Genomic DNA, 25,577 nt, shown 5'->3' with positions numbered 1-25,577 from the left:
CTGGAACTATGCAAGTTCGAAACCTACTGGATGACAAGTCCTTCCATCCCAGCATCAGCCTAGTGACTCATCATTATTTCTTGTACCGCATATGCAAGGAAATATGCGGTCAAGATTTTTTTTCCTCATCAGAACATGCCCTCGTGAAGATTCACTCATGGACGGTTTCAGACTTTCATGTCAACTGGTTGTAGCTATGTATGGCAATCATTTCCATGCTAATGATCATACAAAGCTCTGCTGAGTTGTCTGTAAATGTCTGTACACACATGTACGGCAACGATTAGAACTATTAAAGGGGTTCTGGGACCTGTGAGCATGTGTACAGATTCACAAAGTAAAATTTTGCTGTTGTAAGTCGGCAAATAAGGACCAAGCTGTACATCTGGCGTGCTGTTCAGCTCTGTACAAAGCCTCGGGGTTGTAGACTTAGTATTACATTAGGATTCAAATGTTCAAATTAATTAAATAAAGCTTTACTTTACTAGTATCATATCCCTACTCCCAGCTGCAACTAGCCTCTAGTCTGAGTGAGTCCGACTCAAGATTACTCGAGGACTATCCCAAGGCTTGTTCCCTCCAAACCTCGCATTCACCAGGCCAAGATTCTGCTCTTACAGGAGCTGAAGCCGAAAGAGTTTCGGAATTTCCCTTCTTCTACCTGCAAAACATGGTCTAGCGTCCGTCAAATCGATGCACCATATTCACCTATGATGCACCTCATTCCTCTCCTCTCCTACAAGTAATAGAGCCTGTGCCCAGAAGTCAAAGTCAAGGCCCTGTTGCTGATTATGATCGCCAGGGTCATCACCGAATTCACCGCGCATGTCGACTGCTGTTCCGTATCCGCTCCCCATAATGCCACAATATCCAGGGCCTACAGTGATCATTAAGGGCGACAAGAGAGGGACAGAAACGAAAACGTACGCAGGACAACCTATGACGATTGCCACGACTGCCAAGATAGTATCGCCTTTCCCAAACCCAAGTGCTTTGTACATCGCCGGAGCAAACAAGGGAAATCCAAAGCCTGCCAGTGATCGCAAACAAGAGACAGCGGCTAGAGCTTGATATGAAATATATATTTGAAATGGGTAACACGGGAACGAGATCTACGCACCAGAAGCGGCATGAAGCGTAAAGCAATCAACGATGTAGGTCTGGATGCACTGGAAATTCAGAATGATGCCTGCTCCCACGAGCGCAATGCCCTGTCAAAACCATCAGTAGATGGAAGCACTATGAGAATCAAACCAACAATATCTGGAGCTATCCAAGGAATCTGAGCTTCGGAAGTCCAGCCTACAATAAAGCACCCAATCGGAAGTAGCAGAGATCCGGGAACCATAGCGGCTGATGGTACACTGGATGAGTACTAAGGAAAGGAGACACTGAGACAATATGACGAACGCAATCTGAACTCCGGCTTCGCGACTCCACCGTGTTTATTCTTGAGATAAATGTAAACTTTATCCATCGTTCTCGCATTTAATTGGGATGCCGCTGACAACCCTATGCCAAGTGCAATGTAATGAAGGCCGGCAATTCCTACCGGTTGCTGGTATAGGCCCTGGAAGATCGATGGGATCGTCGTCAACAATACTGAGACTATGTGAGATCACATCCATGAAAAAATGAAATGCCTTACGATAAAGCAACCCGTATAGATACGCCATGTAAACGCCGAGGAGCTGCACAATCGGCTCATGGGCGAAGAGTACAAAAGGGCGACCGAGTGATTTGGTCATGACGGTCCGCCAACTATATAAGCATCGTCTTCAGATATCATCTTGCAGGGATTATAAAAGAACTTACGAGCGATCTTGACCCTCAAAAACGGTACGGATTTCTCTGTACGGTGCTTTTTCGGCATCCATCGACCTGCGAATCCGCTCTGCCTTCCTTTCCAATAAGAGGGGAGCATAAGCTATATAATTCATGAGCATCAGCGGATCTCTACCAGTCAATTACTCACTCTCTTGAAGTGCAAACATTCCAATGATTTGAACGATTGCATCCACGATGCTCGTAGACCAGAACTGTCAGAGAAATGAAAACGGTTCTTTATCGGCGGAAGCATCACATACCACCCATCTCCAGGTCGAGTATTGAGCCACCCTGAGGAAATTTAGATGGTGTCGTTGAACTTGGAATAGCCACAAACCAGGCGCCTGTGATAGGTCCCACAACAGGACCCATTAGGGGAGCTAATGAGTAAATGGCAACAGCTTTTCCTCGTTCATCTGGGTGCCAGCAGTCCCCAAGAAAGCCACCGCCAATCTAAAGAGGGAAGCCATTCGGAAGAGATACTCTCGACTTGAAAAAATTCAACTGTACCGACAAGGGCGCGCTGCCTCCGAGGCCAGCAAGAAATCGGAAAGCAAGAAGCTGGGATTCCGACTGTGCGAATCCACAGACAAGATTCCACACTATCAATTCAAGAATGAGGGTGAGTTTATGGGTTAGCTTGTAAAGGTGACATACCGAGATACCATAGATTTGCCAGTTGCAAAACGCGTGATCGTCCGTAAATCTCACTCAATGGACCCAAAAACAATGGCCCCATGGCTGGTATTGATTAGCGGGGTATCTAGCACATACAAGATTAGCTTACCATATGCAAGCACGAATATGGATGTTGTGAGTGCAAGGATAACATCACTCTCAATTCCGAAGGTAGAAGCCACTTGGCTAGTAGCGGGCGCAATCATAGAAGATGAAACTGGACTGATGAAAGTAAACGATGATACAATAATTGTCGCGGCCCATTTGCGTCTATAGCTCCAACTGTGCAAGAACTATAAGCCCGACCATGCTACTCTTGCCGACGCAACGCACTTTTTAGGATTTTGAGGGTCATCTGGGCCGTCCCAGTCGACAATCAAAACATCTGCATTGTTCGTTGTCGCAGGCAGCTCGCCAATTCCAATTTCAGTGTCATGAGGCTTCTGAGAATGACTCTGTTCTGGTATATGATGGTCCGACTTTGGCGCGTAATCGCCTTGTAAGGTTGGGGCGGGAGACACGGAGCCTGGTGTGCCTCGTCCCACATCAGTCACGGACGCAGGGATTTGGTTTGTGGTGGGCATCTGCGATTATGACACACATGGTCCTTTCCTGCTTATATGTTGAAATAGCAACCGGTTACTGTTACCATTACAAAGGCGACCAGAGTTGAGTAAACAAGTGTCTGTCATTACTGTGGTGCGTGCTTACCTCGAATAACTTTAGCTCGGGTGAGAGTCATGAGATTTTATGCTTGACACATTTCAGTTGGGTCACCGGGGACACTATCGGCCGATAGTCATACTGCATAAACTCGACACGGTGACAGGAGTGACAGAAAGCGATAAGGGCACCTAAACTTTACAAAAAAACTGACCAAATGTTTCAGCAGTCTTTTGCCTGTTTCGGATTGTTTAGGGACCTGAAAAGGGTACTGGTCTAACGATTTTTATGTTCGGGCCGAGTTGATAGCCAGACTTTGTTATTTATTTGGCAGCTTAACGATTGAACACATCCGCCGGACTGAGAGATTGGTGGACACCAGTTAAAGCAAGCAGGGTATGGCATGCGAGCACACCTGTGACACAATGGAGCAGTGTGAAAAGTTATGAAAAGTTCGATAGAGGGAACAAAACATAGGTCACTCACTGAATCTGTTCAATCGCACCTGGATTTCACAGCACACTTGTCATGAGCTACCTCATAACTCACACCATTGTCTCCGTGTACCCTCTCCGGAATACGAAAAATAAAGGATTAATCCATCCTGAAGCGATTTGGGAACCGGTTTTGTATTGACAGCGTACACACGACGGGGCCACAGAACCGCTCCATATGGGAGACTCAGGGAAAGCATGTGCGACTGTAGCGCTTATTGTCACACTGTCAATAAAAATACGACGTGGAAAGGCCGGTTCAACGTTAGGGGGCACGACTACCACAAGAAACTGTTTACCTATTGCCTTGCAGTCGTTCGTGGATGTGCTGCCGGCAGCAGGAACAAGCGAAGCAAAGCTGTCTCTTCATTGGTGCTTAAAAATATACGGACATCCATTGACAGTAGCCAAAGATGAGAGAGATAAATTCTACGTCGAAGCCATATGCATACAAATGATGATGTGAATGTGGAGAAACTGAAAGAAACGGGTCTGCCATGTTGCCCGGAGGTCCGTGATGAATAAGTACTTCCATAACGGGACAATGACAGGCAATTACACCATAGTGCTAGGGTCCGACCGTCATCACAGTTTATAGACCGAAGTCAAAGTCCTCCTACACCTCTTGGCGTTCTATCCTGTGCTCCATTTTACGGGATGACGGTCATGGCCACTCATTGAAGACACCGGTTGACATGACTCGCATTCATTTGTCGCAGTGGCTCATGCCTCACCCTCTTTTCTGGATGGATCAGCTGGTTTGATACGACAAGAGCTTTTACTTTGCATCAGTTCTAATTAAGGACTCCTGACAATTGACCGATAGGGGAGTTGGCCTTGCTCCTATCTATGTCTGGGGTTCTAGAACCTCTTCTGCTTTTGTCGTGCCCCGATCTGCAGAAAGTTTTAAATTCTCAGAGATAGGTTTATTCAATGGTACATGTGAGATTGTGTGACCACGATGTCATCCGGAATCACGGAGTCTCGCCCGTGCTACTAGGGCTGAGCACCGGAATCCGAGCGGCCGGAAGTAAAGTTTAGCATGTCGAATCATAGTTTCAGCCAGGCAATTTAGCTGCGGCGCTCGCTTTGGGGCAGCTGAAACTCCATTCTTCACGAAATGATGATTGGTAGCGAACTAAAATTTGCTAACATAGCTATTCCCGGGGGTACATGGCTTCCGAGGACTAAGCAATGCTATATCTAGTGGTATTCAGCGTCTTCTTGCATTGGTAGACCGGCGGGCTAACTGCTGCATGCGTCTCCTCGTTCGCCGTTGGAACTTGGGCCCGCAGAGCTTTAATCATATGTTCCATGCATTTTTCGGCAGACTCCCCTGAACAAACGGAGTGCTCCTTCCACTGCTTCTTTCAAAGGTTCAACCGACGCGGTCAGAAGAAGGTTTGGTGGGTGAGTTGGCACCGGAAAGCTAGCCGCAGCAATGATACTTGAAGCGTAGCCACCTTCCGAGAAAGGTGATCAAGCAGAATTTGAAGACTCAAAGTTTGCTTCGTTCGTTCAAGGGCAGGTTAGAGAGATGGCACGGAGGATTCTGGGAAAAGTCTTCAAGAATAAGGCATGCTCGGGAGCAGATGGCGTCCAGAAGGTCCTGTAGGTCTGCTTTTTGCCAGGCATCATTTGCCTGTACAATCAGTGAGCCTCTCCCAAAACAAAGATGTAGGAAATGTTTGCCCACTTGAATCTGAACATGTAGACTGCCCTTCATGGTCCATATATGGATTATTCTTACAATCTGTTCAGACACGCAAAGTGAACAGAATCGAAAAACTTACGGAGTTAAAGACGTTAGCCGAACTGAAAACAACACAGACTCTAGCTCAATCACTGGCTCAGTGACATCACTCCCTTTCCATAACAACGGAAGTCGCCGCTCGATGGGGCCAACGTTGTTGATGGAACTCTCGACGTTTGGTATTTCCGACAAGGCATGTGGTTCATACGCCCTTGCAGCCTGGACATGGGGCATACAGGGATGCCTAGCAAACCTAGGTGTATCTTTCCTCTATGGCCTGGGCAATTTGCAAGAGCTGCAATCTGGGCGAGACTATGGGCGATATGTCAATCATCGAAATCTGGATCGGTATATGCGTGCGGGAAGAGATGAAATGCGACCTCGTATCGTAGGGTAGTTTCAGGTGCGGGATCAGCGAGATGCTGAAAGTTCGTTAGCAGATTTACGTCTCTCGATTGAAGATACTCACGCAGAGGAGTTTCCTAGAAAATGGTAAGCATCCCACACGGATGGTAGAAGTTGGTTGCGGTCGAGCAGCACCATGCAATATGCAGCCTCAAACAAATGGGACATCGAGCAACCGACCATCCGTGTTTTGTTGACTAGCCTACGCGTTAATGTCGGGTCAAGAACTCGCTCCAGTCTACGTGTCTTTCCGACGGCGGTTTGTGACATCCGAAACGGACGCACGGTCAAAGGTATCTATATCAACTAGTCAAAAGGGGGTCCAAGAGGATCGGCGCGTATAAACATACCGTGCGGACCACTTCGGAGTCTGATAATTGCTTCAGGAGCTCAATGCCCGCAATATTCCAATCTTCACGAGGACCACCTGTGGCACTAACGGGCCCGAGGGGCAGATTGTGCCATTCCGTCCCCCATGGTAAGTTCTCTGCAGGTTCAGTGGCATCGTTCGTCATCCATTGGAACATGAGTTCGAAGGCACTGAGTGTCGGGCCACCGTCCATGATGGCATGCGGGCCATGAAAATAGAGGCCGTAATTTTTGTTGTTGCCTAAGAGAAGGTAGCAACGAAACCAAAGGGGACTTGCGTTCTGGGACTGGTAAGGGAGCCGACGTTGACTAGTATCTTCGACGAAAGCGTCGACGTTGAGATCTTGTTGTACAGTGCAAAAGGCATAGTCCATCCAGCACGTGAGCTCCGATAGGCTTTGTACAGGCGCATATACCCATGATCTCGGGATAGGACCGGAAACATCGCCCACTATGTTGGTTGCAATGATGGGACACGTAAACCTGCGCATATATTGCCTGTAAGGATACGTCATACACAGCATAAGGTAGGAATTATTACCGAAGCCTAGCAAAGGCGTTGCGGGCGCGTTGTTCCACCTCGTCCGCGGCATACAGGCTCTGAAATGTGAAGCCGACACACGCATCGGTCATACTAAAGAAAGAGTGAGTATATGCTAGCAATAAATAATTTTGATTGAGCTACCCATCAAGTAAAACACTGGTTCGATCATCAAACAACTCAGATCCTAGCAACTGGCCTTTGTACAAGGTCAGGGGTAAGAAGATATGATATTTCAAATGGAAAATACCTTGTGTAAAGTGGGGTTTTGCGACCAGATATACGCATCCACGAGGGCTCTGGATAATGAGGGGCGTTCATTGCGGCGATGAATTCTTTGACGCTTGGCTTTATATAAAGCCGCGCATACCGCAGCAACTGAAACCCATTTCAACGTGGACAAAAGCACTGTGGCGCTGATCGGAATGCAGTATCTAACGTCACCACCAAGTATTTGATTAACGTTCAGCCTACGACAAGCCCACTCGCAAGGAACAGGACGTTGAAGCTGAAAAGCCACTGACCAGTCATATTGACGAAACGGCCGCATTGCCAGCATGCGCTATCATGCACGAGCTAGGCCGCTATCTTGTCTCAGTTTTGAATGGCCAGCCTAGATGGTATTCATAGACAATTCGGCCCGTCGTATCTCTTGGACGCATGGCATGGTGCGAGACCCGGAACGAGCCTCGAGCCGGATCATCATGGAACCGTGACAAAGCCATGAAGTACAAACAAACAACCAAACAATCCTTAGCTACCGCGACCATGTCCGAGTTCGCAGACAAAGCCGAGTTTATAAAATGTATGAATTCAAGGTACTCTTTTAGCTAAAATCTCAACTAACCTACCGTGTCCAGCAAAACTTCGAGAACGCGAAGAGTTTGTTCGTGAGTCTTGGGTGAAAGCCATGGAAGCTCGGCTTGTACGCGACGAGCTCGTGAAATGCCATAGGCTTGAGGGCGTCAACCACCTGGAGAACTGCAGATGGCTCTCAGACAAATATATTTCGATGCTCAAAGAGAACAAGGTACGTGATACCCGTACATTCTCACTAGTACCACTGAATGGACGTTGGCAATAGGTCAAGGGCTACAAAAAGATTGATGTCTGAATTGTCCTAGCGCTTCTTAGAATGACCACTCCAATTACACAGCATCAATCGTTGTTTAAGTGGTGTCCGCGGTGTTGCACTGGTAACCATCCCGTGCATGAGAACACATCGAACTTCGTACCTGCTCGGAAAACACGGGTGACTGAGAATGATCAAATTGTGAAGGAGAGGAAGAATTATATACCCAGTCTCTCGCATTAATGTGCTCGCGGCTCTAATCTGCTCCTTCTAGCAATGTCTAGACTTTAGGCATGGAAACGAGATCCAAGATGCACAAGTGAGCAATTGATGAATGACGCCGAAGAAGACACTAGTATTCGCAAGGCCCAGAATGCGATACTTCCGTTGTTATCAAAGATCTTGACTTCCACATCATATATGGATTACCACCTGTATAAGATACCCAATAGGATGCAAAGATTGTCGAGTAATGGACAATTGTTTTACTCCGCCCACTCAATACTTCTTCCCCTTCCTCGTCTTCTTTCCCTCTGCGCCGTTCGTCTCGCTGCCTGATCCCTCACTGACTGCAACATTATCGGACTTTGTCTTCTTTGCCTTTGTTTTCTTGAGGTGGTGTTCAGGAATCCACTCTTCCTGATAACCGCTCGCACCGCTCGCGGTCACTGTGCCGACAGGTGCGCTAACCTGGGTTGGGCGTTTACGTTTCGGTTTCTGTGAAGGAACATATGCATTGTATGCTGTATATGTCACACCCGCGAGTGCGGCGAAAACTATGAGGTAGGTTGAGAGGCTGTTGACGAACGACAGGTCACTGAGCACTAAAGCGAGGGGATTTGAGATAATTGCTCGTACAGTTTGAAATCTAGCCAAGATGGCTCTGGCTCAACAATCGTCACCACTGAGTCATAGGCTGTCACACGGTATTTGTCGTCCTAAAAGATGTGTTTGTAAGTATGAAAGAAGCGAGTTTCAAACACTTACATCAACGGTGTGCTCTAGCCAAATGCTGAGTTTCAAGTCTCCTGGCTGGATCATTTTGAGTCAAAGCGCAATAAAGAATGACTGGGTGTTCATACCTTGAATCTAGAACGAAACTCGTCAGCATAGATACGTTGGCAAAGAATTCAAAAGAACTCACTCAGAGTAGAAAGAGTAAGGAATTTGTAGTTTTGAACCCTCGAGTAAGGGGATACCATACGCCAGTGAAGACGTCTGACGACACAAATGTTAGACAAGTCAAAGTAAGTACAACACGACACCACCGAACATTTTTGATGAGAGTTCCAGTCTCAGGATGATGGAACGACCCCGCAACCGATTGCAAAGTCACATTCCTGTCGGACTTGTTCTCGACCAGGAGGAAAATCTGGTTACGCTCTCCGTTTACCACATCTGTTATGCAGAGTGTCAAACTTTGCGAACTAGAGTGAGTCGCGGTGCTAGCACGTACGGCCAAAAGGATTGCTCTCGGGAAAAGTGGTTTGGATAAATATCTCAGGATCATCCAGAGCTATACAACAAATATATCTTCATTATTCGGTGGAAAAGCGAACAAACTCACAAGCAGAAACTCCCAGTGCCATCAACAGGGTGGCAATGCTCAAACCATGCGCAATATAAGTCGAGGGGCGCATATTAGATAAAGCAAAGCAAACGAAAGCAAAATGCGTAAATGTAGATGCTGGTCAGTGGTGGCCGGGCCAAGTCAGTTTCGAACCGTTTCAAGACGTTGAACTAGACGAATGTCATTACGTCTGCTATGAAATTTGACTCTAGGGCAGGTTTCTCACGTTCACATGGTCACTGCATGCAGAAACCATGGTCTTGAACATGCATCGCCAGAGGAGCAACGAACGTGCAGCATCATCGCATGTCAACTATCACAAAGAATTACTCGGCACTCATATGTAGCCTGAGATCTGTAACAGGCTGTTGACACGGTATTTAAAGTTATGGAGTTAATGTTCTCCCCATCGATTCAACCGATGGAGAACATTAAGTTCCAAGAAATTCGATTCGCATGTCCACCAGACCATAGCTCGAGATTAGAGAGAAAAAGACTTTTTCGTGGGGTTTATCCACCAAATCCCGTGCTATGGAATGCAAGTTCTGTTCTGGAACCTACCCAACTTGCCAAACATTTAAAGACGTCGTCAAGAGACTTCGAGGCTCGGCATTTGTGAGTCACTTTTGACTTGAGTACACGTTGTTCTGTGGATCTGACTGTGACTCGGGCGAGTCGTGGCGTACGCCATGCCTATCGAGCCGTGCCACTGGCTCTGATACGCATCTGCCCTTCAGCTGGCGGTTAGGGGGCTGACGTTCCTATCATACATATTGGTAAGCATATCACCTATATCCTTGAGGAAATGTTTTGCGCCTTTTCTCGGACGGTTCTTGCATAGGCGAGGGAAAGTTGGCTGAAGAAACCAGTGTCTGGTCCGAAATTCCTTGTTTTTCGGCCTAGATACTGGTTTCTTCACCAGATATTTGAAGGACATAGCATGAAGCTGTAATTGTCGTGTCTCTATGACCCTGCATCGGCGCGGTGCACACCATACTATGTTTCCACTGCGATTGTCGTGCTTGGGAGGTGCAATATCAATATCATACGTAAGTCTAGTTGCGCCTGCTCAATAAAAATTCAGTGTGAACGAGTTCGCAGGGGAATGATGGATCACGAGAGATGAATGAGCGGGTCAATTCACTACTGGTACTGAAAGTGCAACAAGGCCGAAGCATGGAGGGCTCCATCAATTCGGTACAAATGTTCCCAGTTCTCAGGCGGATTAAGGTACGTCATACGGTCCAACCACGTGTTGGGAGAAACCATCGCGATTGGTCAAGCAACCGTGTACTCTGATGAAAATTCCACCTTCAAATTTGAAAGATCGCGGCCTCTCGACAATAGCGGACTGCCTGGTCCCTGTTCATCGGTGCATTGCGCACGGCAGGCGCTTGTGAATGCACACACCCGACAGTGACACGTAAGTTCGGCACGTACTTGGCATGTACACGCGTCACTCGTGAAAACTTGTTTCAGTAGGTACTAATGCGACTGTAGCTGTGCTGATGTGGCCGACCAAAATGCGCAAAAGTATTGCACGGATGCCTGCCTTCAGATAGACAAAAACATTTAGCCTTCTCAAAGCCCCTGCCAGGTAGAGGTGGCGTGTGATAGCGATCTTGGTCACCCCTGCAGTGTGTATGTTGCGACCGGACGCCGGCAAGCGGACGCGGCTGCAGGACATTTCACACTTACGGAGCGATACATCCGCTCGCGAGAAACCGATACCTGTGTCAGAAGATAAAGGAACAACAGCCTGCCCTTGATGAATTGCGTGCTAGTCATCGCTTATCAAGTGAGCAGCGTCAGGATCGAGAAATGCCATGGTAACACCGCCTAGTTTGATTATGTGCGGTAGTCTGCTGTGTCGTATCAAAGTGACGAAATGCTCAATATCATTGTCACCTGTGGATTACAAGTAGACGCTGACAAGGAGTCACCCGATTGCTATCATTGTCATTGTCGGCGTCGAAGAGACGGTACAGATTATCACCTCAGACTCAACAGCGAACACGTAATCACGGTTTTTGTTTCTATCATCACCTGGTCACAGGGGCTCTGTTTCAAGGCCTAGTGGAACCAAGATACATTAGCAAGATCTCAGGTAGTCAGCCTTCGAGCCTCACTTAATAGCCATCAACACAACAGGGCCGAAGTTCCACAAGCTCATCGCACGGATCCAATCATCATCAGGTGGTCGACAACAGCCATGGTCCCACCATCACAATGGGCAGGCAGTAGCGTGGCCATCCGCCTTCATACGATAACTTGTCACCAATCAGGGTTGACTCGAGTAAGCGACAGGACAGTGCGACTAAAGCTGACTGCGTCAGGAACAGTGAGGAGAGTCCACATAAAGGTCACCGACCTGCAACTACTCACGCGCAGAACCCACGCTGAAATAACTGTATCGGCATGATCGCCGCTGCAGCAGTTGCCAAATCAGGGACCAGCAGGCAACGGAAGGCCGACAATCATTAATCAATTGGTCAGTGCAAGGAATGCCTGCACCGTCATATTCCCCGTCAAATATCCTGCACCACAGAATTTTCTTCACGAACTCCGACCGAGCGAGGTTGATGGAAGTAGCATGTTACATGTGTAGCAGGATGGTGCGTGCAAATGAGTAGGACATAAGATACTGCTTGACGGAAGCGGTAGAGAACAATTATTGCACTTGTTAGACACACTTGATTGGAACCTGATGGTAAAAACGAAAAAGAGAAACCAGGGAATTAAACAGGCAGGAATGAGAGTGGGTGTGAGGCTTGTACATGACCAAGATGGATTATCATAATAACAATTCCAATGTGTGTGAGTGTTGTGAGGTGAGATGACAGCGGCGGAGTGTATGCCGGCAGGCAGGATGGTGGTGGTCGGAGTGCGTGATCAAGTCAAGGAAGTTCTACAGCGTGGATATAGATAAAGGGCTACAACTCTTCGGGAATGTTAAAAGAAAAGTACGGATGGTGCAATGCGTCTCGGACGGTGATTCGCTGTGCTGGGTCAAAGGCGAGTAATCGCCGCACAAGATCCACAAATTGTTTATTGATCTGGTCCGTCGGAGGTATCACGTCCTGTGAGGAGTCGTTAGGAGAAGCCCATCCAGTCCACAACTGGTCGTCCTACCTGAAGAGGTCGGGTAGCTCGCACGTCCTTCTTGCTCTGCCGCGAAGCCTTCGCCTTCGGCCAGTCCAGCCGTGCACCATCCTTGAAGAACTCGGGCTTAGCCCGCGCCCCTAGACGGGCGAACCGATCAGGCATTTTACCCATGACCATCTCCATCATTGCAAGATGCTCTAGGTTGTCATGCGTCTGGTACAAAGCGACGCCAGTGTAGAATTCAACTAAGATGCACCCTAATGAGTAGGCATCACACGGGTATGACCACCCTAAACCTGGAATGGAATTAAATTAAATGTGTCGGAGAAAACTTGAAGAGGATCTCACTCACCAAGAATAATCTCAGGCGCACGATAGTGTCGCGTGGAGACGACAGTTGAGTGATACTCTTCCTCAAAGATTGCCGATCCAAAATCTATAAGACGTATATCTGTTGAAGAGAGCATCCTTTTCGTCCGCGGTGGTGCGTTACGCTGACAAAGCAGGTCAAACTCTGACACATTAGTCACATCAAATCTTACCTTGCCAGGTACAGGCACCACAACTAGTCGGTAATCGTTGCGTACAAGCAAGATATTTTCCGGTTTAAGATCCGTATGAATCAAGTGAAGGTCATGCAAGACTGACGCAACATGAGAAGTTTAGGACGAAACAAAGGAGATCAAGTACTCACAAGCTACGCTACCAAGCAATTGCCTGGCGAACGACTGTATATGGTTTCGAGGAAACGGCGCAAATTCATTTTCCTTCAAAAAATCGTACACACACATGCCAAGTAATTCTGACACTAGGCAAATATGGTTTCGATGGTCGAACCAGTGCAACAGATGAATACATTTGCTGAAAGATACGTTTAATGTTTAGAATGGGTAGATGGTCGGTTATTGATACGCACTGGACGTTTGATGGATCGCGCTCCTTAAGTTTCTGGAGAACGCGAATCTCGATCTTGCTGGCATCGCGATACTTCGGGATAGCGCGGATAATCTTGATCGCTACCCGGTTCTGGTTGTGGATATCAACCGCTTCTACAACCTTGCCAAAGGTTCCTTGCCCCAAGAGACGAACAGTACGATCTAGAAGCAAGAAGTTTCATCAGTTGAAAAGAGATGGATCGAAGTGAGAGGGTGACTCACATCGATTATAAATAATGTCATCTGGGACAATAATGTAATGGCCCTCCTTATCATCACAAGGGATGTTGCCATTGACAGTCTGTGAGCGAAACGTGAGTATGGAATGGAAGCGATTCTGTAGAACGAACGATGATTACGTACATCAGCCGTGGCAGCCCCGCTGCCGCTGGCCCACGATTTGGTCGACGTTACGGGTTGCTGCTGCTGTAGTGCAGCAGCTGTCTTCTTTGTGACAATTGGACGGGAGTCATCAGCAGGCTCCCGTTTCCTCTTCTTAGGCGCTGGCGCCACGATCGCTGCGGACGAGGTGCTCGCTGAAAGGGTCTGTGCCTCGGCGGCAGCACGGGCCCTTGTCCGTATTGGGGCGGAATATACTGGAGGTTGATACGAGGCCGAAAAGACATTTGTATGGGTTGTTGCGGGCGATATTGTGGAAGGAGGAGGAGTATCTTCAATGACTATGACCTCACGGACCCTGCCTTCCTCGTCGACCTCTTGAACTTCGCTGTAGCTCACTGTATATTGATGTGCGCGCTTCCTCTTGCGAGAAGTAACTGGAGGAGTGGGCATTACTATGGGGTTTGGGAGAGCCCTTGAACTATTGAGAGTGAGAGATTGTGGAAGATATTGAGGCAACATTGGAGCAAGCTGACGATGCAGAGCTGTCTGCATCGTCAAAACTGATGTTGCAGCCGTGGTGGCAGGAGTAGAAAAGGAAGAAGGGACGTTAAGGGAAGGATATTGAAAGCCAGCGTAGGAGCTGAACGGTGGACCGCTTTGAGAGAATGTAACACAGGATGAAATGGTAGTTGTTGTGGTTTATTTATTTCCGAGTTATAAAGTTGGTGTTTAGCCACTCGCTGATAGCCACAAACCACGTTAAACCAGCGCACGGACAGCTGTGATCTGTCAAACGCTTAAGACTAGTGACCCGGGGCCCTCTAGGGAACCTTCTCCTAGAATTCTGCTATATGGCTTCTTGTGGCCGCCGGTATACTCAGTACCCGACGGCAGTCTGCGATATCAAGTACTCGAGGCCATGACTTGGCTCAACATGGAACTATCTCGGAGTCCTGTGGTGCAGAGCTTGATATATTTATCTTGTTTCACTGACCAAACTGTGTCACTGTCATATGTATGGGCAAATTTACATCCTAAATCTTGTTTTTAGGTCCACGTTTGTCCCGCTTACGATCACTGACCGTATCATAGGCTAGCCTACTAGAGCCGCTCCGGTGACGTTCACGGCAGCTGCTGCTCGTGCAAAATTCAAGTTCTGCCCGCGAGTGCTCCGTCTGAACTTCGATCGAGTGACTGACAACGGTAAGTACTACATTTCATTCCAACAGCATCAGATGGGTGCCAATTGGTATATGAAAGATCCGAAACAACATCGTGGCATTACACGATGAATACAAGCAGTGTGATCATGGGCTTTTGCAATCAAGGAACCTTATTCAAGACGCCAGCGACCGCACACAGTAAAAGGGAATACCAGATTCGGATTACGTTTATAAATATTTATCATAAACTTTACCAAACATGGCTACGAAATGGGCTGAGATCTATTTTACTAAGAAACGTGACCATAATTTATTGACTACTCGTCACGCGCATGTGTCACAGAAGGCCGTCGCTCGCTGAGGACGACGTCGACTGCGAGTCAATCCCCCTTTGTTACCACCCAGCTCATCGTTGCTTTCGGCGACGCAGATGCAATTATGCGGAGTCTTCCATTTCCAGTAGCTCCTACGTTCGACCATGAAGTACCAAGTGAACATGGAACGCCGTTCAGCCCTGCTAGCGATATTCCTATCGATCCTGCACTCGCTGGGCCACTACCCATCGACCCAGCTATCATGGGAAACGAAGCCGTTCAGTTAAATGTTTCGCAGCAAGTAAGTTGTGCTTGATGATTGAATATGTCATACCGCGCAGGCGCCAAACGCGTCGCGTGTTGTAATTAGAATTCTTTGCAAGACGACTCACATACTTGCAATTAGGGTCCACCCGTGCACATTCCAGAGGATTTCATTCCGCCTCGAACTCGACACTACTCTCAGGAGCCTTCGCAATATGACCAAGGTCCCCGTGGAGATCCATTTGCGCCTCAACCTGCACCTTATCTACATATTCAAGAAGACGCCGTTCCACCACCCATCAAGCCACCAAAGAGAAAGCGAAAACCCCGGCGAGAACCCGAGTGTGGGTTTTGTCAGGGGGATGACAAGAGGAACAAGGAGGCTGAACCCGAGGTTATGGTCACTTGCGAAGAGTGCGGTCGCAGTGGTACGTGTAATTACCCAGGCAAAACTTGAAATTTTGACAAAACTTACAATTAGGTCATCCGAGCTGCCTGCAACTTGGTGCCATCGCAGATACCATTCGCTCATATCCCTGGAAGTGCACCGAATGTAAAATTTGCGAAATTTGTCAAGAAAAAGGCGATGATGTGAGTAAGCCTCCTTAACTATTAGAAATTGCTCGTATTTATAACGATACAGGAGAGAATACTCTTGTGCGACTTTTGTGATCGAGGTGTGTTTTATACGTCATCTGTATCTTGGACAATGACTAACTTACCAAATCAATCAGGGTGGCATATGGATTGTATGCAGCCTCCCCTGGAAGAAACGCCTCCCGGAATATGGCACTGCCCAATGTGCCCCCCATCCCTCTTTCCTTTGGAATCCGACGTTGCATCCACCCCAAATTCCGCTCCCCAAGATATAGACGAGGCAACTGCCGAGCCTGAAGTGGATGTTGAAGTTGACGATGGTGATGACGATTCGTCTGAAGACTCTTCAGACTCTGGATCTGCATCAGACGATACCAATACTGTGCAAGCACCAACACCCCGCCAACGACCCAGTCAGCGAATAAAGAAGCCACCAAAGCGCAGAATTGAACAGCCAACCCCACGGCCTCTCAAACGCATTCGCCTGCGCTCGCCTGCGGCACACCCGCTTGTCGTACGCTTGCGAATACCTTTAAAGGGTAAAGGCAAAGAACGAGAAGAGGACCCCGACAGAAATATATTCGAGGACTTTCTCAGTCCTGCTGCTAGGGACATGACAAAGACAGGGATCACAGACTCTGACAGGGCACGATTTGATAAAAGTTGTTTGGCCGCTGAGGTTTTCCTTGTCCTCTCGCTCTCATGAACAATGAGCTGACTCCTCTACACAGGAAAAACTTGCACTTCCACCTCAATCAGCACCACCAGTTGACACACCTGATCCTCCAATAGCTGGTCCTTCATCTCGTCCCCTACGGTCTCATGCTCTCCAACAAATAACCATACCTTCCTCATTACCGGCTCGCTCGCCAGTGCCTTCCACACCTGGTGCGATTCCGCACACACCTTCCACTATCCCTGCCACCCCGTCAGGTTTCCCAGCACCTCCTTCCACGTTACGCATCCGGATCATCCGCTTTGGGAAGTATGACATCCACCCGTGGTATGACGCCCCCTTTCCTGAAGAGTTCTCAAATATCCCGGATGGACGACTGTGGTTCTGCGAATTTTGCCTCAAATATATGAGAAGTGGCTTTGCTTTTGGTAGACATAGCGTGAGTTAGGCCCATGACACGGGGGTATATATGAGTACTGACTACTTTACAGATGAAATGCAAAACACGACATCCACCAGGTGACGAGATTTATCGCGATGGTGCCATGTCTATTTTCGAAGTAGACGGACGCAAGAACAAGATATACTGCCAGAATCTTTGCTTGCTGTCGAAGATGTTCCTAGATCACAAGTCACTCTTCTACGACGTCGAACCATTCTTGTTCTACGTTATTACAGAAACTGACGATATGGGTGCGCGTTTTGTGGGCTACTTCAGTAAAGAGAAATGTTCTCCAAAGGACTATAACGTCAGTTGTATCATGGCGTTACCTGTGAGGCAGAGACAAGGATGGGGGAATTTCTTGATCGACTTTAGTGAGCATTGGTAAAATAAGACCGCAGCGATACAAGGCTGACATTTGACTCTAGGTTACCTTCTCTCCAAGAAAGAACAGCGCGCGGGATCACCCGAGAAGCCACTTTCAGGGCTCGGTCAACTGGGGTACAGAAACTATTGGACCCTCGCACTTATGCGATACCTTCATACATCACCGGAAAACCCAACCCTCGAAGGTATGTTTTTAAGCTTCCTGAAATAATGAGTGCGTTGACATTCATTATTGACTACAGCTATCAGCAAGGGCACATCCATGACTATCGAAGATATTTATAATACCCTCCACGACCAGGGAATGATCTCTGTGCAATCTGCTACACCACCTATGAGACCTACACCAGGGCAAGCTATCAAGTTCCCGCGAGGGCGCAAGAACGGTATTGCGCGGCGTCACCTTCAACGGCAGAGTACGATCAACAAGGAGGAAGAGGCCGGAAGCAAGGCTAACACACCCTTTGTCCCCCCTACGCGATACCAGATCACCTGGGATCCCGAAAAGGTGCAACGCTACCTTGAGGCGTGGGAGAACAAGGGATACATGAAACTGAAACCGGAACGGTTGAAATGGACGCCGTTTGTGCTGGCACGGACAAAAGCTGGCGGGGAAGTCTTGCAAGCAGAGTTGGGTGCCGGCATGGGTGCTTTGAACGGCGTGGCGGAAACACTAAACCAAGTCACTGATCGGGTGGACAATCAGACGCCGGCCCCTGGCACTGCCGAACCCTCCTTCAGCGTATCAGAGGCAGCGCCTACAGACAGTCATCATGTCTTAGACACTCTTGCAGCGCGCCTGTTTGATGACGTCATAGCCAAAAACCCTGAAACACCTGTACCAAAGAAGCAGTTGCGGAGTCGCGTTAAAGGAGGTGAAGTGCCTCGATCTGTCTTCTCACGAACGCAGTCGAGTCGTAACACGATCACCCGCACTGCTCTCCGACGACACACACGTTCTGTATCTGCTCGTCCTATTACTGGCATCGATGGTGCGGTCAACAGTGCTGCCCCTCAACCTGATGAGCTGGCGGAACAATCGAGTCCTGATATTCCTGCCAAACGGCGACGGGGACGGGCACGGATCAAGCCACCGGATGATGCATTGTCAGCAGTATCTGAGTCTGGGAGGATGACTGCTTCACCGTCACCATCAAGACCCCTGACTCGAGTCAAACGCAGGAGGATAGAATCGCCTGAGTCGGAAACCCCTTCAGAGCGTGTGGAAGACCATGCTGACCCGCCTGGTGGTCCTACCCACTCTAACGGTCACATTAACCCCGTCAGTGAGGCCCGTCAGGAGGAAGATGTCTCTCATCATTCATCCGGATCATCTGGTTCTGTTAAATATGGCGCTCAATCTCCTCGAGTGGAGACGACCTCGTCTATGTCAGAACTAGATACACGATCCTCACCTGCTCAGTCGCAACCACCGGATGACGAGATTAAGTCGGAGGAAGCGGATACACCTCTCACCGGCATAACCAGTCGACACAGCGTACCAAGCGACGACACCTTGTTTGTTGTGGAGACTGCAAACAGGGTAGGGAGTAAGGACTCTGGAGGCTCTGATATCATCAGAGTCGTGCACTCACCCACTTCTCAAACTACCGGGAGGGAAAGTGCTGGACAAGACTCAGTGCCCATTTGTTCCGCTCCAGCACTATCCAACGATCTCGACCAATATTCTGATCTGGATGCGGAGGGCGAGCCGGATGACGAGGTTGAATGAAAAGTTATATAATTCTGGTCTTTACTGCTACAATATCATGATCTCTAGTACTTCGTATTGCTACATACATTGTTTGTACCTTACTTGCTTTTGTCGGAATCAATCGGAAGAATGTGAACTGGAACTGCGACCTAACCTGGGCGAACTGGTACATGATGATTTCTTGCGTGACCGGTTTTGTTTGGCGGCGACTTTAGAACCAAACAGCCCGCCCTTTCTCAAGCCGAGCCACAACACACGCACGAGCGGTTCACGCCGGTTCATTGTGGTTCACAGCCTGGCCTATGGAATATGGAAACTAACAAGTGAGTGCTAATCTCGTCATACCCACACCCCTTCCACTTGTTCGCGGTCACCGATGATGTAGAGCTCAACAATGTTTATACCTGCGGCAGCGACCCAAGCATGGCTTTTGGCCATCTTCAACGAGACCCAAACTTGCAGACTAACGTCAGCAATGTCTCGGTACGCTGTGTATTGCTTCGAAGAAGCTTTAAGCCACTGATATCATATCGACTCCAATGAATGACAATGCAGAGTCTGAATCAAGCGCTGGGATCGCATCTTAACCCTACCATCAATGGGCGTCCCCAATTCCATGACGGCACAGCATACAGGCTGTCTGATTCACCGCCGACAATTCTAGATCAAAATTGTGCTTCACGGTCTGCCCAGCCAATAGTTGGTGGCCCTTCTCATGCTTCACCCATTCACGAGTTTTCGGTACTCCCAGCCAACGAAACTCAAACTACCAGTGGGCCTAAACGTAAGCAGACCGATGGTTTGGCTCCCAGTGGTAGTTCGCAGTCGGGAAAAAGACGGAGAGAAGGGGACGACATGAGTGATCCCTTTGACATCGATGGTGCGCACGGTTCTAAACACTGGACTGACGACGAGAAGACGAAATTATTTAATTGGCTCATGGGTGTGGGTGAAGACAACCACTGGAATGCGCTTCGAGCTACCAAGAACTCGTGTCTTCGCGAGGTGTGTATTCACTTGGGATGGTACACTAATTAATCACTTACTTACTCGGAGACAGTGCGCCGTTGAGGTGTTTGGTGGCAAGAAGACTTATCAGGCGCTAAAGGGCTGTTATGAGCGAAATTTCAATATATTTAAACAGGTCTATGCATTCGAAAGTTTCCACACGCAATTGGGGAATGGTCCTGTCAGCTTTACGAATGAAACAGACAGGTTGCGAGAATATGAACGGCGACTACAAATTGCTCGCAAAGGCGGTTGTGACGTTGGCAATGTGGGTGCCAAGACGATTGACCATTGGCATAGGTCAGGCTGGTATACTTTGTTCCACAGAAGGTGTGTTGCCTTTCTCTTGGTTATGGGACCATCTAAGATGTCATGATTAGATGGAACGGCGATCCCGCCACTACGCGGTCCGCAAACCGCCAAAGTAACGTCCCGGGGGCAGCCAACTCCCACGGCGGCGAAGATGACGACAACGATTCATTAGAAGCAACGGAGACAATTCCAACTCTTCAACCTCAAATTCAACCTCAGAGCGCACCATCTCATCCTCAACCTCAAGTTCAACAAGTTCATTCACAAGCACGCCCTCCTACCTTCGTTTTTACATCACAACCCACCATTGCAAATAAGACTAATAACAGCGAGCTTCCTATACAGGAAGCTGGACCATCAAATACCCCAAGTCGAACAGTCTTCCCCAACATACCGTCACCAAGTAGTGATGCGTCTGTCGTCAATTTTGCTTTACCACAAAACATGATGGCTGCATGCTTGCAGCTTTTGCAAGCGCAGGTTCAGCACAGCAAACTCAAACTAGAATATCTTAGGAGAAGAGAGGAAAGGGAAGAAAGAGACTGTGTTGCTCGTAAAGATGCCGAGCGTGCTCGACTGGAAAGAGAAGCCGCCGAGTGGGAGCACACAAAGGAGACAGCTAATGTCAAGCACAGAGCCCAACTCGCAACAGATGTATTGGCGAATCCAGTGGTAGATGGATCTGTGCGCCAGGCTGCGGCTGATTATCTTAAAAGACTATTTGCTTCAGACTGATCCGGACTTATGGACATCAAGTACTATATAATACTGGATCGTGAATTCGTTCGCCACCGTATCACAGACGATTGATTATGGGTCATTTTTTGTCAGTAAGTAGTTCGCCGTTTGGTCAAATTCGTATTTACATGGTTGTATTGTAGCTGAGTGTGTTTCATCATGAAATACATAATTTTCATCCAAGATAAAGGTATTTGTTTAAAGAATTGATCGCTGGCAAATATTGTTAGCATTACGACTAGCAGATGATCCAGGAAGTATCCGGCTAGTATGTATACTCTGACGCAAGAACAGATGAAGCTGTATCACCCGATGATCACACGAGGCGAGCGGACCCCCGACCACACGGAAAACAGCCCCCACAAACGCTCAGACATTGAACTCCAGAGACCACCAGCAATGAGAACTTGATCGAACATCTAATGACGACTGGTGGGTACTGGACCTCATCTATTTCTTGTCAGCTTTTGCGTCTTGTACAGAATCTTTTCCAAAAAAAAAGGTGGAAAGTTTTCCGTCAGAAGTACAGCATCGTAGAAGGACAAAGTGCACCCACAACCAGGCTAAATCGGAGGACACCGCTGTCAAATGGAGCAAAGACAGGTTGAACAAATGATTTCTTGTAGAGTAATCAATGTTGATGCGATCATCCGCAAGAACGGATGCTGATTTCTGAGAAGTTCCAGGAACTCACTTCGTCACTGCGAGGATTTACATAAAGTTGCAATTGCCAGTTAGTGCATCTTATTGAACGGGTTTAACATGTATGCAATTGGACGAACTACCCTTTTTACAGTTTACAGTTTCGAACCAGCTGTGTATTACTGCTCGTCCCCGCATTACCAAAAACAATCGATTGATGATAATGTCATTCAGATGACTCCCTCTATTTCAATTCATTCCCCAATTTTTTCTCGGGCCTTAGAAGCTAAATGGGTCGTCATGGGTGCCCATGATGTGGGGTGCATAGATAAGTCGTTACCTGCCTGGATGTGACATGTTGAAACATGTCACTGAACTGTTCGTTCTCAGGAGTTAGACATAATGTGGTAACTTGCAGGGACCTGTGAAAACCTGTGTTTTCTTTCTGTCAAGTACGTATCAAAAAGACTTAACATAGCTTAATATGCGAGGCCGCATTGCCCGCGTGCCCGCGTCTCGCCGGAATCTCTCTATGGGGAGATCTGAGACTGTCGGATCAACTAGCTTCAACTTGGACCCTCTATTATCAGGCCACTGTTCTCCGGTCTTTCCACTGGGGCATATTTCCATGCGTACTGATAAACAGTCCAGCCGTCGGGAAGTCATATTCCCACAGCCGTTGGAGCACAAATGTACTAAAGGGACGTATACTGACCTTTTGGCAAGGGGGTCGACTCAATCTGTAAACATGATATCCGGTGCAGTTATCTGCTTGGTCACATTTTTTGCCTATATAGCTTGGCGTAACACCCGGCGGTACACTCTGAAAGACATCCAAGGACCTCCTTCGCACTCATTCTGGCTAGGTGATACCATATATTCTTTTCAAACCGTGGACCTCCCTCATTTACATCTGCAGGTAGCGAGAAAGTACATCGACACGCCAAACAAGTGGGGGAACTGGAATTTCAATGGGCTCGCGAATATGGTCTAACTTGGATGGTTAAGGGATGTTTGGGGGTAATGTTACCAAGTCCTCCGGCATTCCACTACTCACGAGTTGCCTCAGGAGGAAGTTCTCTGGACCGCTGACCCCCGTGCCCTGCAATATGTCTTTCATACATCTGGTTATAGATTTTCAAAGAGAACCGTCGCCACTGAAACGACGCGCCTCTTTACAGGGGAGAGTATTTTGACTGCAGAGGGTGCGTCTTTTTACATTTACTATCTTAGTAGTACACAGCTCATATCTTTCAGCCGTTGATCACCAAAGGCACAGAAAGATCATGAATCCTGCTTTTGGTGCTGCTCAACTTCGAACATTTTTGCCTGTTTTCCGCCGTTCGGCAGCTCGGGTAAGATAGTCAAGAAGTCTCATAGAAACTTGGTCGCTCATGTTTTTCTTTAGCTCTCACAGAAGTGGAAAGACATGATCCAGTTAGGAGAAAACTCTGATGGATGCACAATGAATGTCAGCGAGACTTTGTCCAGAATGACCTTAGATGTCATTGGCGAAGGTGTGTAATCGACATTTGTCTCATATGTATTGAATTCATGTTTGCAAATTGAAGTCGCTTTCGACCACCGCTTTGGAGTTCTTAACGACAATGGAGTAGACAACGAGTTGGTGCAGGCGTTCAACAATCTCTTGTATGTCTCGCAATCCTTTGAGCCAGGTCCTATGTTAATACACGAACTTAGCATTGATACGCTATTGAACCCATCTTCATGGGATCTCATTTTTAAGTCAACCTGGAGATTCTTTCCTGGACCAGTTTTGAGGTGCTTGAAGTATTTGCCTTACAAAGAGTACCGCCGTTTCTCGACATATCTGCAAACTGCCATTCAAACAGGAAATACCATCATCAACGAAAAGGCGGCTAGTACAGAAAAGGGCAGCAAGGACATCATCAGCATCCTTGGTATGTTCTCCGCCGAGGCATGATCTATGTATAATTGCCTCACGAGTCTCGGTGTCTTAGTACAATCCAATCATATGGAGGACGCACGAGCTCAGCTGAGTGAAAGAGAGATACTGTCGCAGATAGCGTGAGTAGTAATGAATATTATCACAAATGATATGCCAGTCATTGATTGCCACATTCTAGCACCTTGCTGGTCGCGGGTCATGATACTACCGCCTCATCTCTCACATGGCTGCTATACGAGCTCTCAAAGCACCCGGAGGATCAGCGGCGCATCCGTGACGAGATTAAAACAGCAAGATTAAATGTGGAAGCTCGCGGCGATGATGATTTGCTGCCCAGTGATTTTAATAATATGGATTTCACCAATGCAGTTATTAAAGTCTGTCTACCACTTATTTCCGACATTCTATTCTCACCTTCATTTGTCTCGTAGGAGGGACTCAGATTGCATCCCATAGTTCCTACATTGGTCCGGGAAGCAGATTCAGACGATGTTATACCACTTTCTCAGCCAATTAAGACTAGGTCAGGCAAAATTATTAATGAAATAGCCATCTCGAAAGGCCAAGGCATCACAGCATCCATTTGCACTTATAACAGGTTGGTTCCATTGGTGCTTGAGTGGTTGTTCCGTCACATAGATTAAACTTTTCAGGCTGCAAAGCATTTGGGGAGAAGATGCGGACGAGTGGAACCCAAACCGTTTCCTGGACAATGGCAGGGAAAAGTCATCGTTGGGAGTTTTTGCCAATCTGTGTGTATCTTCTTTCATTACTCTCTCATGAGCTAAATCAGTCCGGCACTCAGAATGACTTTCTGTACGCTATTTGAAATTTTTTCTTCCCCGGAAGTCACTCACGTATTTTAAACTAAAGCGGCTGGTCTCCGTGCTTGCATCGGGTAAGTGAAACAGTCAGCGAGTGGTATCATTGATTCCCATCTTCCTGTGACTAGCTGGCGTTTTGCGTAAGTTCATGATCAGAGATACTGACCATTAGGCTTACTCGTGAACTACAGAGTTCTTGAGATGCAAGCTGTGCTCGTGGAGCTTGTCGAAAATTTCGAGTACCGATTCCCCGAAGGTGTCGAGATCATTCGATTGAATGCTGGACTCATGGCCCCTATGGTTGAGGGCAAGATGCATGAAGGTGTTCAGATGCCTTTAGAAGTCAGTATCATTGCATAGATTGGGATGTCTTTGACAGTGGTGGTGGATACGGAAGATAACACTAATACCTTGGGTATGCTCAATGTTAGCTACTTACCTCTCGTATCTCTTGGTAACCGCGCGAGACAATCTTGTATGACTTCTGTAGAAAAGATAATGCGGACTATCATATACCGGACTTGCGGAACAAAAAAATTCCAGATTATCCAATAAAATATTCTATACAAAAACCAAATCGTAGGTCAACGTAATATCATGGACGATATCATATGTCAGTATCAAGCGCCGCAAAACAGACAGAGATGGAAGTATTAGAGGGAGAGTTTGAACAACAGGATAAAGCTGCGAGATGTGCGACGGACGTCCAACCATCCCAGGGTGTGGTCGCCACGTCCCAGTTCGGTCGAGACTGTTTGCATTGCCAGCACTGTCGTAGTGTGATTTGGTCATGAGCATAGAACTTCAATGGA

General features: G+C 47.7%; 7 protein-coding genes across 7 annotated transcripts; 3 read left to right on the top strand and 4 right to left on the bottom strand.

Annotated features, from left to right (window-relative positions):
- Positions 1-626: 626 nt before the first annotated feature.
- Positions 627-3,372, bottom strand: EDB93DRAFT_737137 (MFS polyamine transporter). Its single transcript, XM_041457277.1, has 15 exons — positions 3,217-3,372; positions 2,839-3,147; positions 2,615-2,787; positions 2,485-2,568; positions 2,338-2,429; positions 2,165-2,280; positions 2,088-2,118; positions 1,976-2,039; positions 1,816-1,927; positions 1,649-1,761; positions 1,411-1,602; positions 1,259-1,353; positions 1,121-1,211; positions 928-1,066; positions 627-877 (listed from the first exon to the last, which is right to left on the bottom strand). Exons 2-15 carry the CDS (start codon positions 3,087-3,089, stop codon positions 817-819), a joined length of 1,614 nt encoding a protein of 537 aa, XP_041311684.1. The 5' UTR covers positions 3,090-3,147; positions 3,217-3,372; the 3' UTR covers positions 627-816.
- A 2,183-nt stretch (positions 3,373-5,555) lies between these two features.
- Positions 5,556-7,074, bottom strand: EDB93DRAFT_737015 (uncharacterized protein). Its single transcript, XM_041457276.1, has 6 exons — positions 6,981-7,074; positions 6,875-6,929; positions 6,731-6,823; positions 6,171-6,672; positions 5,885-6,117; positions 5,556-5,837 (listed from the first exon to the last, which is right to left on the bottom strand). Exons 3-6 carry the CDS (start codon positions 6,820-6,822, stop codon positions 5,669-5,671), a joined length of 996 nt encoding a protein of 331 aa, XP_041311683.1. The 5' UTR covers position 6,823; positions 6,875-6,929; positions 6,981-7,074; the 3' UTR covers positions 5,556-5,668.
- A 379-nt stretch (positions 7,075-7,453) lies between these two features.
- EDB93DRAFT_1246442 (NADH-ubiquinone oxidoreductase 12 kDa subunit) lies at positions 7,454-7,844 on the top strand (the record flags this gene model as incomplete). Its single annotated transcript, XM_041452448.1, has 3 exons — positions 7,454-7,535; positions 7,591-7,760; positions 7,815-7,844. The coding sequence occupies 3 exons, from the start codon at positions 7,454-7,456 to the stop codon at positions 7,842-7,844; spliced, it is 282 nt and encodes a 93-aa protein (XP_041311682.1).
- Positions 7,845-8,300: 456 nt separating this feature from the next.
- Positions 8,301-9,442, bottom strand: EDB93DRAFT_1246441 (uncharacterized protein; the record flags this gene model as incomplete). Its single annotated transcript, XM_041452447.1, has 8 exons — positions 8,301-8,598; positions 8,661-8,740; positions 8,790-8,834; positions 8,885-8,891; positions 8,947-9,020; positions 9,076-9,200; positions 9,259-9,318; positions 9,370-9,442. The coding sequence occupies 8 exons, from the start codon at positions 9,440-9,442 to the stop codon at positions 8,301-8,303; spliced, it is 762 nt and encodes a 253-aa protein (XP_041311681.1).
- A 2,863-nt stretch (positions 9,443-12,305) lies between these two features.
- On the bottom strand, positions 12,306-14,204 carry EDB93DRAFT_1077864 (kinase-like domain-containing protein; the record flags this gene model as incomplete). Its single annotated transcript, XM_041445346.1, has 8 exons — positions 12,306-12,452; positions 12,505-12,773; positions 12,830-12,971; positions 13,020-13,120; positions 13,172-13,338; positions 13,394-13,574; positions 13,635-13,713; positions 13,776-14,204. 8 exons carry the CDS (start codon positions 14,202-14,204, stop codon positions 12,306-12,308), a joined length of 1,515 nt encoding a protein of 504 aa, XP_041311680.1.
- Positions 14,205-15,355: 1,151 nt separating this feature from the next.
- On the top strand, positions 15,356-21,366 carry EDB93DRAFT_1077524 (uncharacterized protein; the record flags this gene model as incomplete). The annotated part of the gene is made up of 12 exons (XM_041445320.1): positions 15,356-15,532; positions 15,638-15,923; positions 16,230-16,771; positions 16,824-17,207; positions 17,260-17,584; positions 17,639-17,782; positions 17,840-19,320; positions 19,699-19,794; positions 19,867-20,316; positions 20,372-20,649; positions 20,700-20,877; positions 20,950-21,366. 12 exons carry the CDS (start codon positions 15,356-15,358, stop codon positions 21,364-21,366), a joined length of 4,758 nt encoding a protein of 1,585 aa, XP_041311679.1.
- Positions 21,367-22,639: 1,273 nt separating this feature from the next.
- EDB93DRAFT_1246437 (cytochrome P450) lies at positions 22,640-25,125 on the top strand (the record flags this gene model as incomplete). Its single annotated transcript, XM_041452446.1, has 15 exons — positions 22,640-22,877; positions 22,931-23,031; positions 23,081-23,216; positions 23,269-23,366; positions 23,420-23,528; positions 23,583-23,661; positions 23,713-23,933; positions 23,994-24,060; positions 24,120-24,318; positions 24,373-24,539; positions 24,595-24,693; positions 24,735-24,757; positions 24,815-24,839; positions 24,894-24,905; positions 24,957-25,125. The coding sequence occupies 15 exons, from the start codon at positions 22,640-22,642 to the stop codon at positions 25,123-25,125; spliced, it is 1,743 nt and encodes a 580-aa protein (XP_041311678.1).
- Positions 25,126-25,577: the final 452 nt, after the last annotated feature.

This window comes from Suillus bovinus, assembly GCF_016758785.1.
Source record: "Suillus bovinus strain UH-Sbo-P2 chromosome Unknown EDB93scaffold_6, whole genome shotgun sequence".
In the NCBI taxonomy this organism is placed as follows: domain Eukaryota; kingdom Fungi; phylum Basidiomycota; class Agaricomycetes; order Boletales; family Suillaceae; genus Suillus; species Suillus bovinus.
Note: the sequence above shows the minus strand (reverse complement) of the source record. Positions and strands in the feature narration are given on the sequence as shown.

Bases quoted from the DNA above. Each gene is read 5' to 3' on its own strand.
- EDB93DRAFT_737137 (XM_041457277.1), bottom strand. From the start codon at position 3,089: ATGCCCACCACAAACCAAATCCCTGCGTCCGTGACTGATGTGGGACGA. The intron at 1,762-1,815 runs GTAAGTTCTTTT...ATGCTTATATAG, and splicing joins TTTGAGGGTCAAGATCGCTC to TTGGCGGACCGTCATGACCA. The intron at 1,067-1,120 runs GTGCGTAGATCT...TTTCATATCAAG, and splicing joins TACGCTTCATGCCGCTTCTG to CTCTAGCCGCTGTCTCTTGT.
- EDB93DRAFT_737015 (XM_041457276.1), bottom strand. From the start codon at position 6,822: ATGACCGATGCGTGTGTCGGCTTCACATTTCAGAGCCTGTATGCCGCG. The intron at 6,673-6,730 runs GTAATAATTCCT...ATATATGCGCAG, and splicing joins AACGCCTTTGCTAGGCTTCG to GTTTACGTGTCCCATCATTG. The intron at 5,838-5,884 runs GTGAGTATCTTC...ACGAACTTTCAG, and splicing joins TTTCTAGGAAACTCCTCTGC to CATCTCGCTGATCCCGCACC.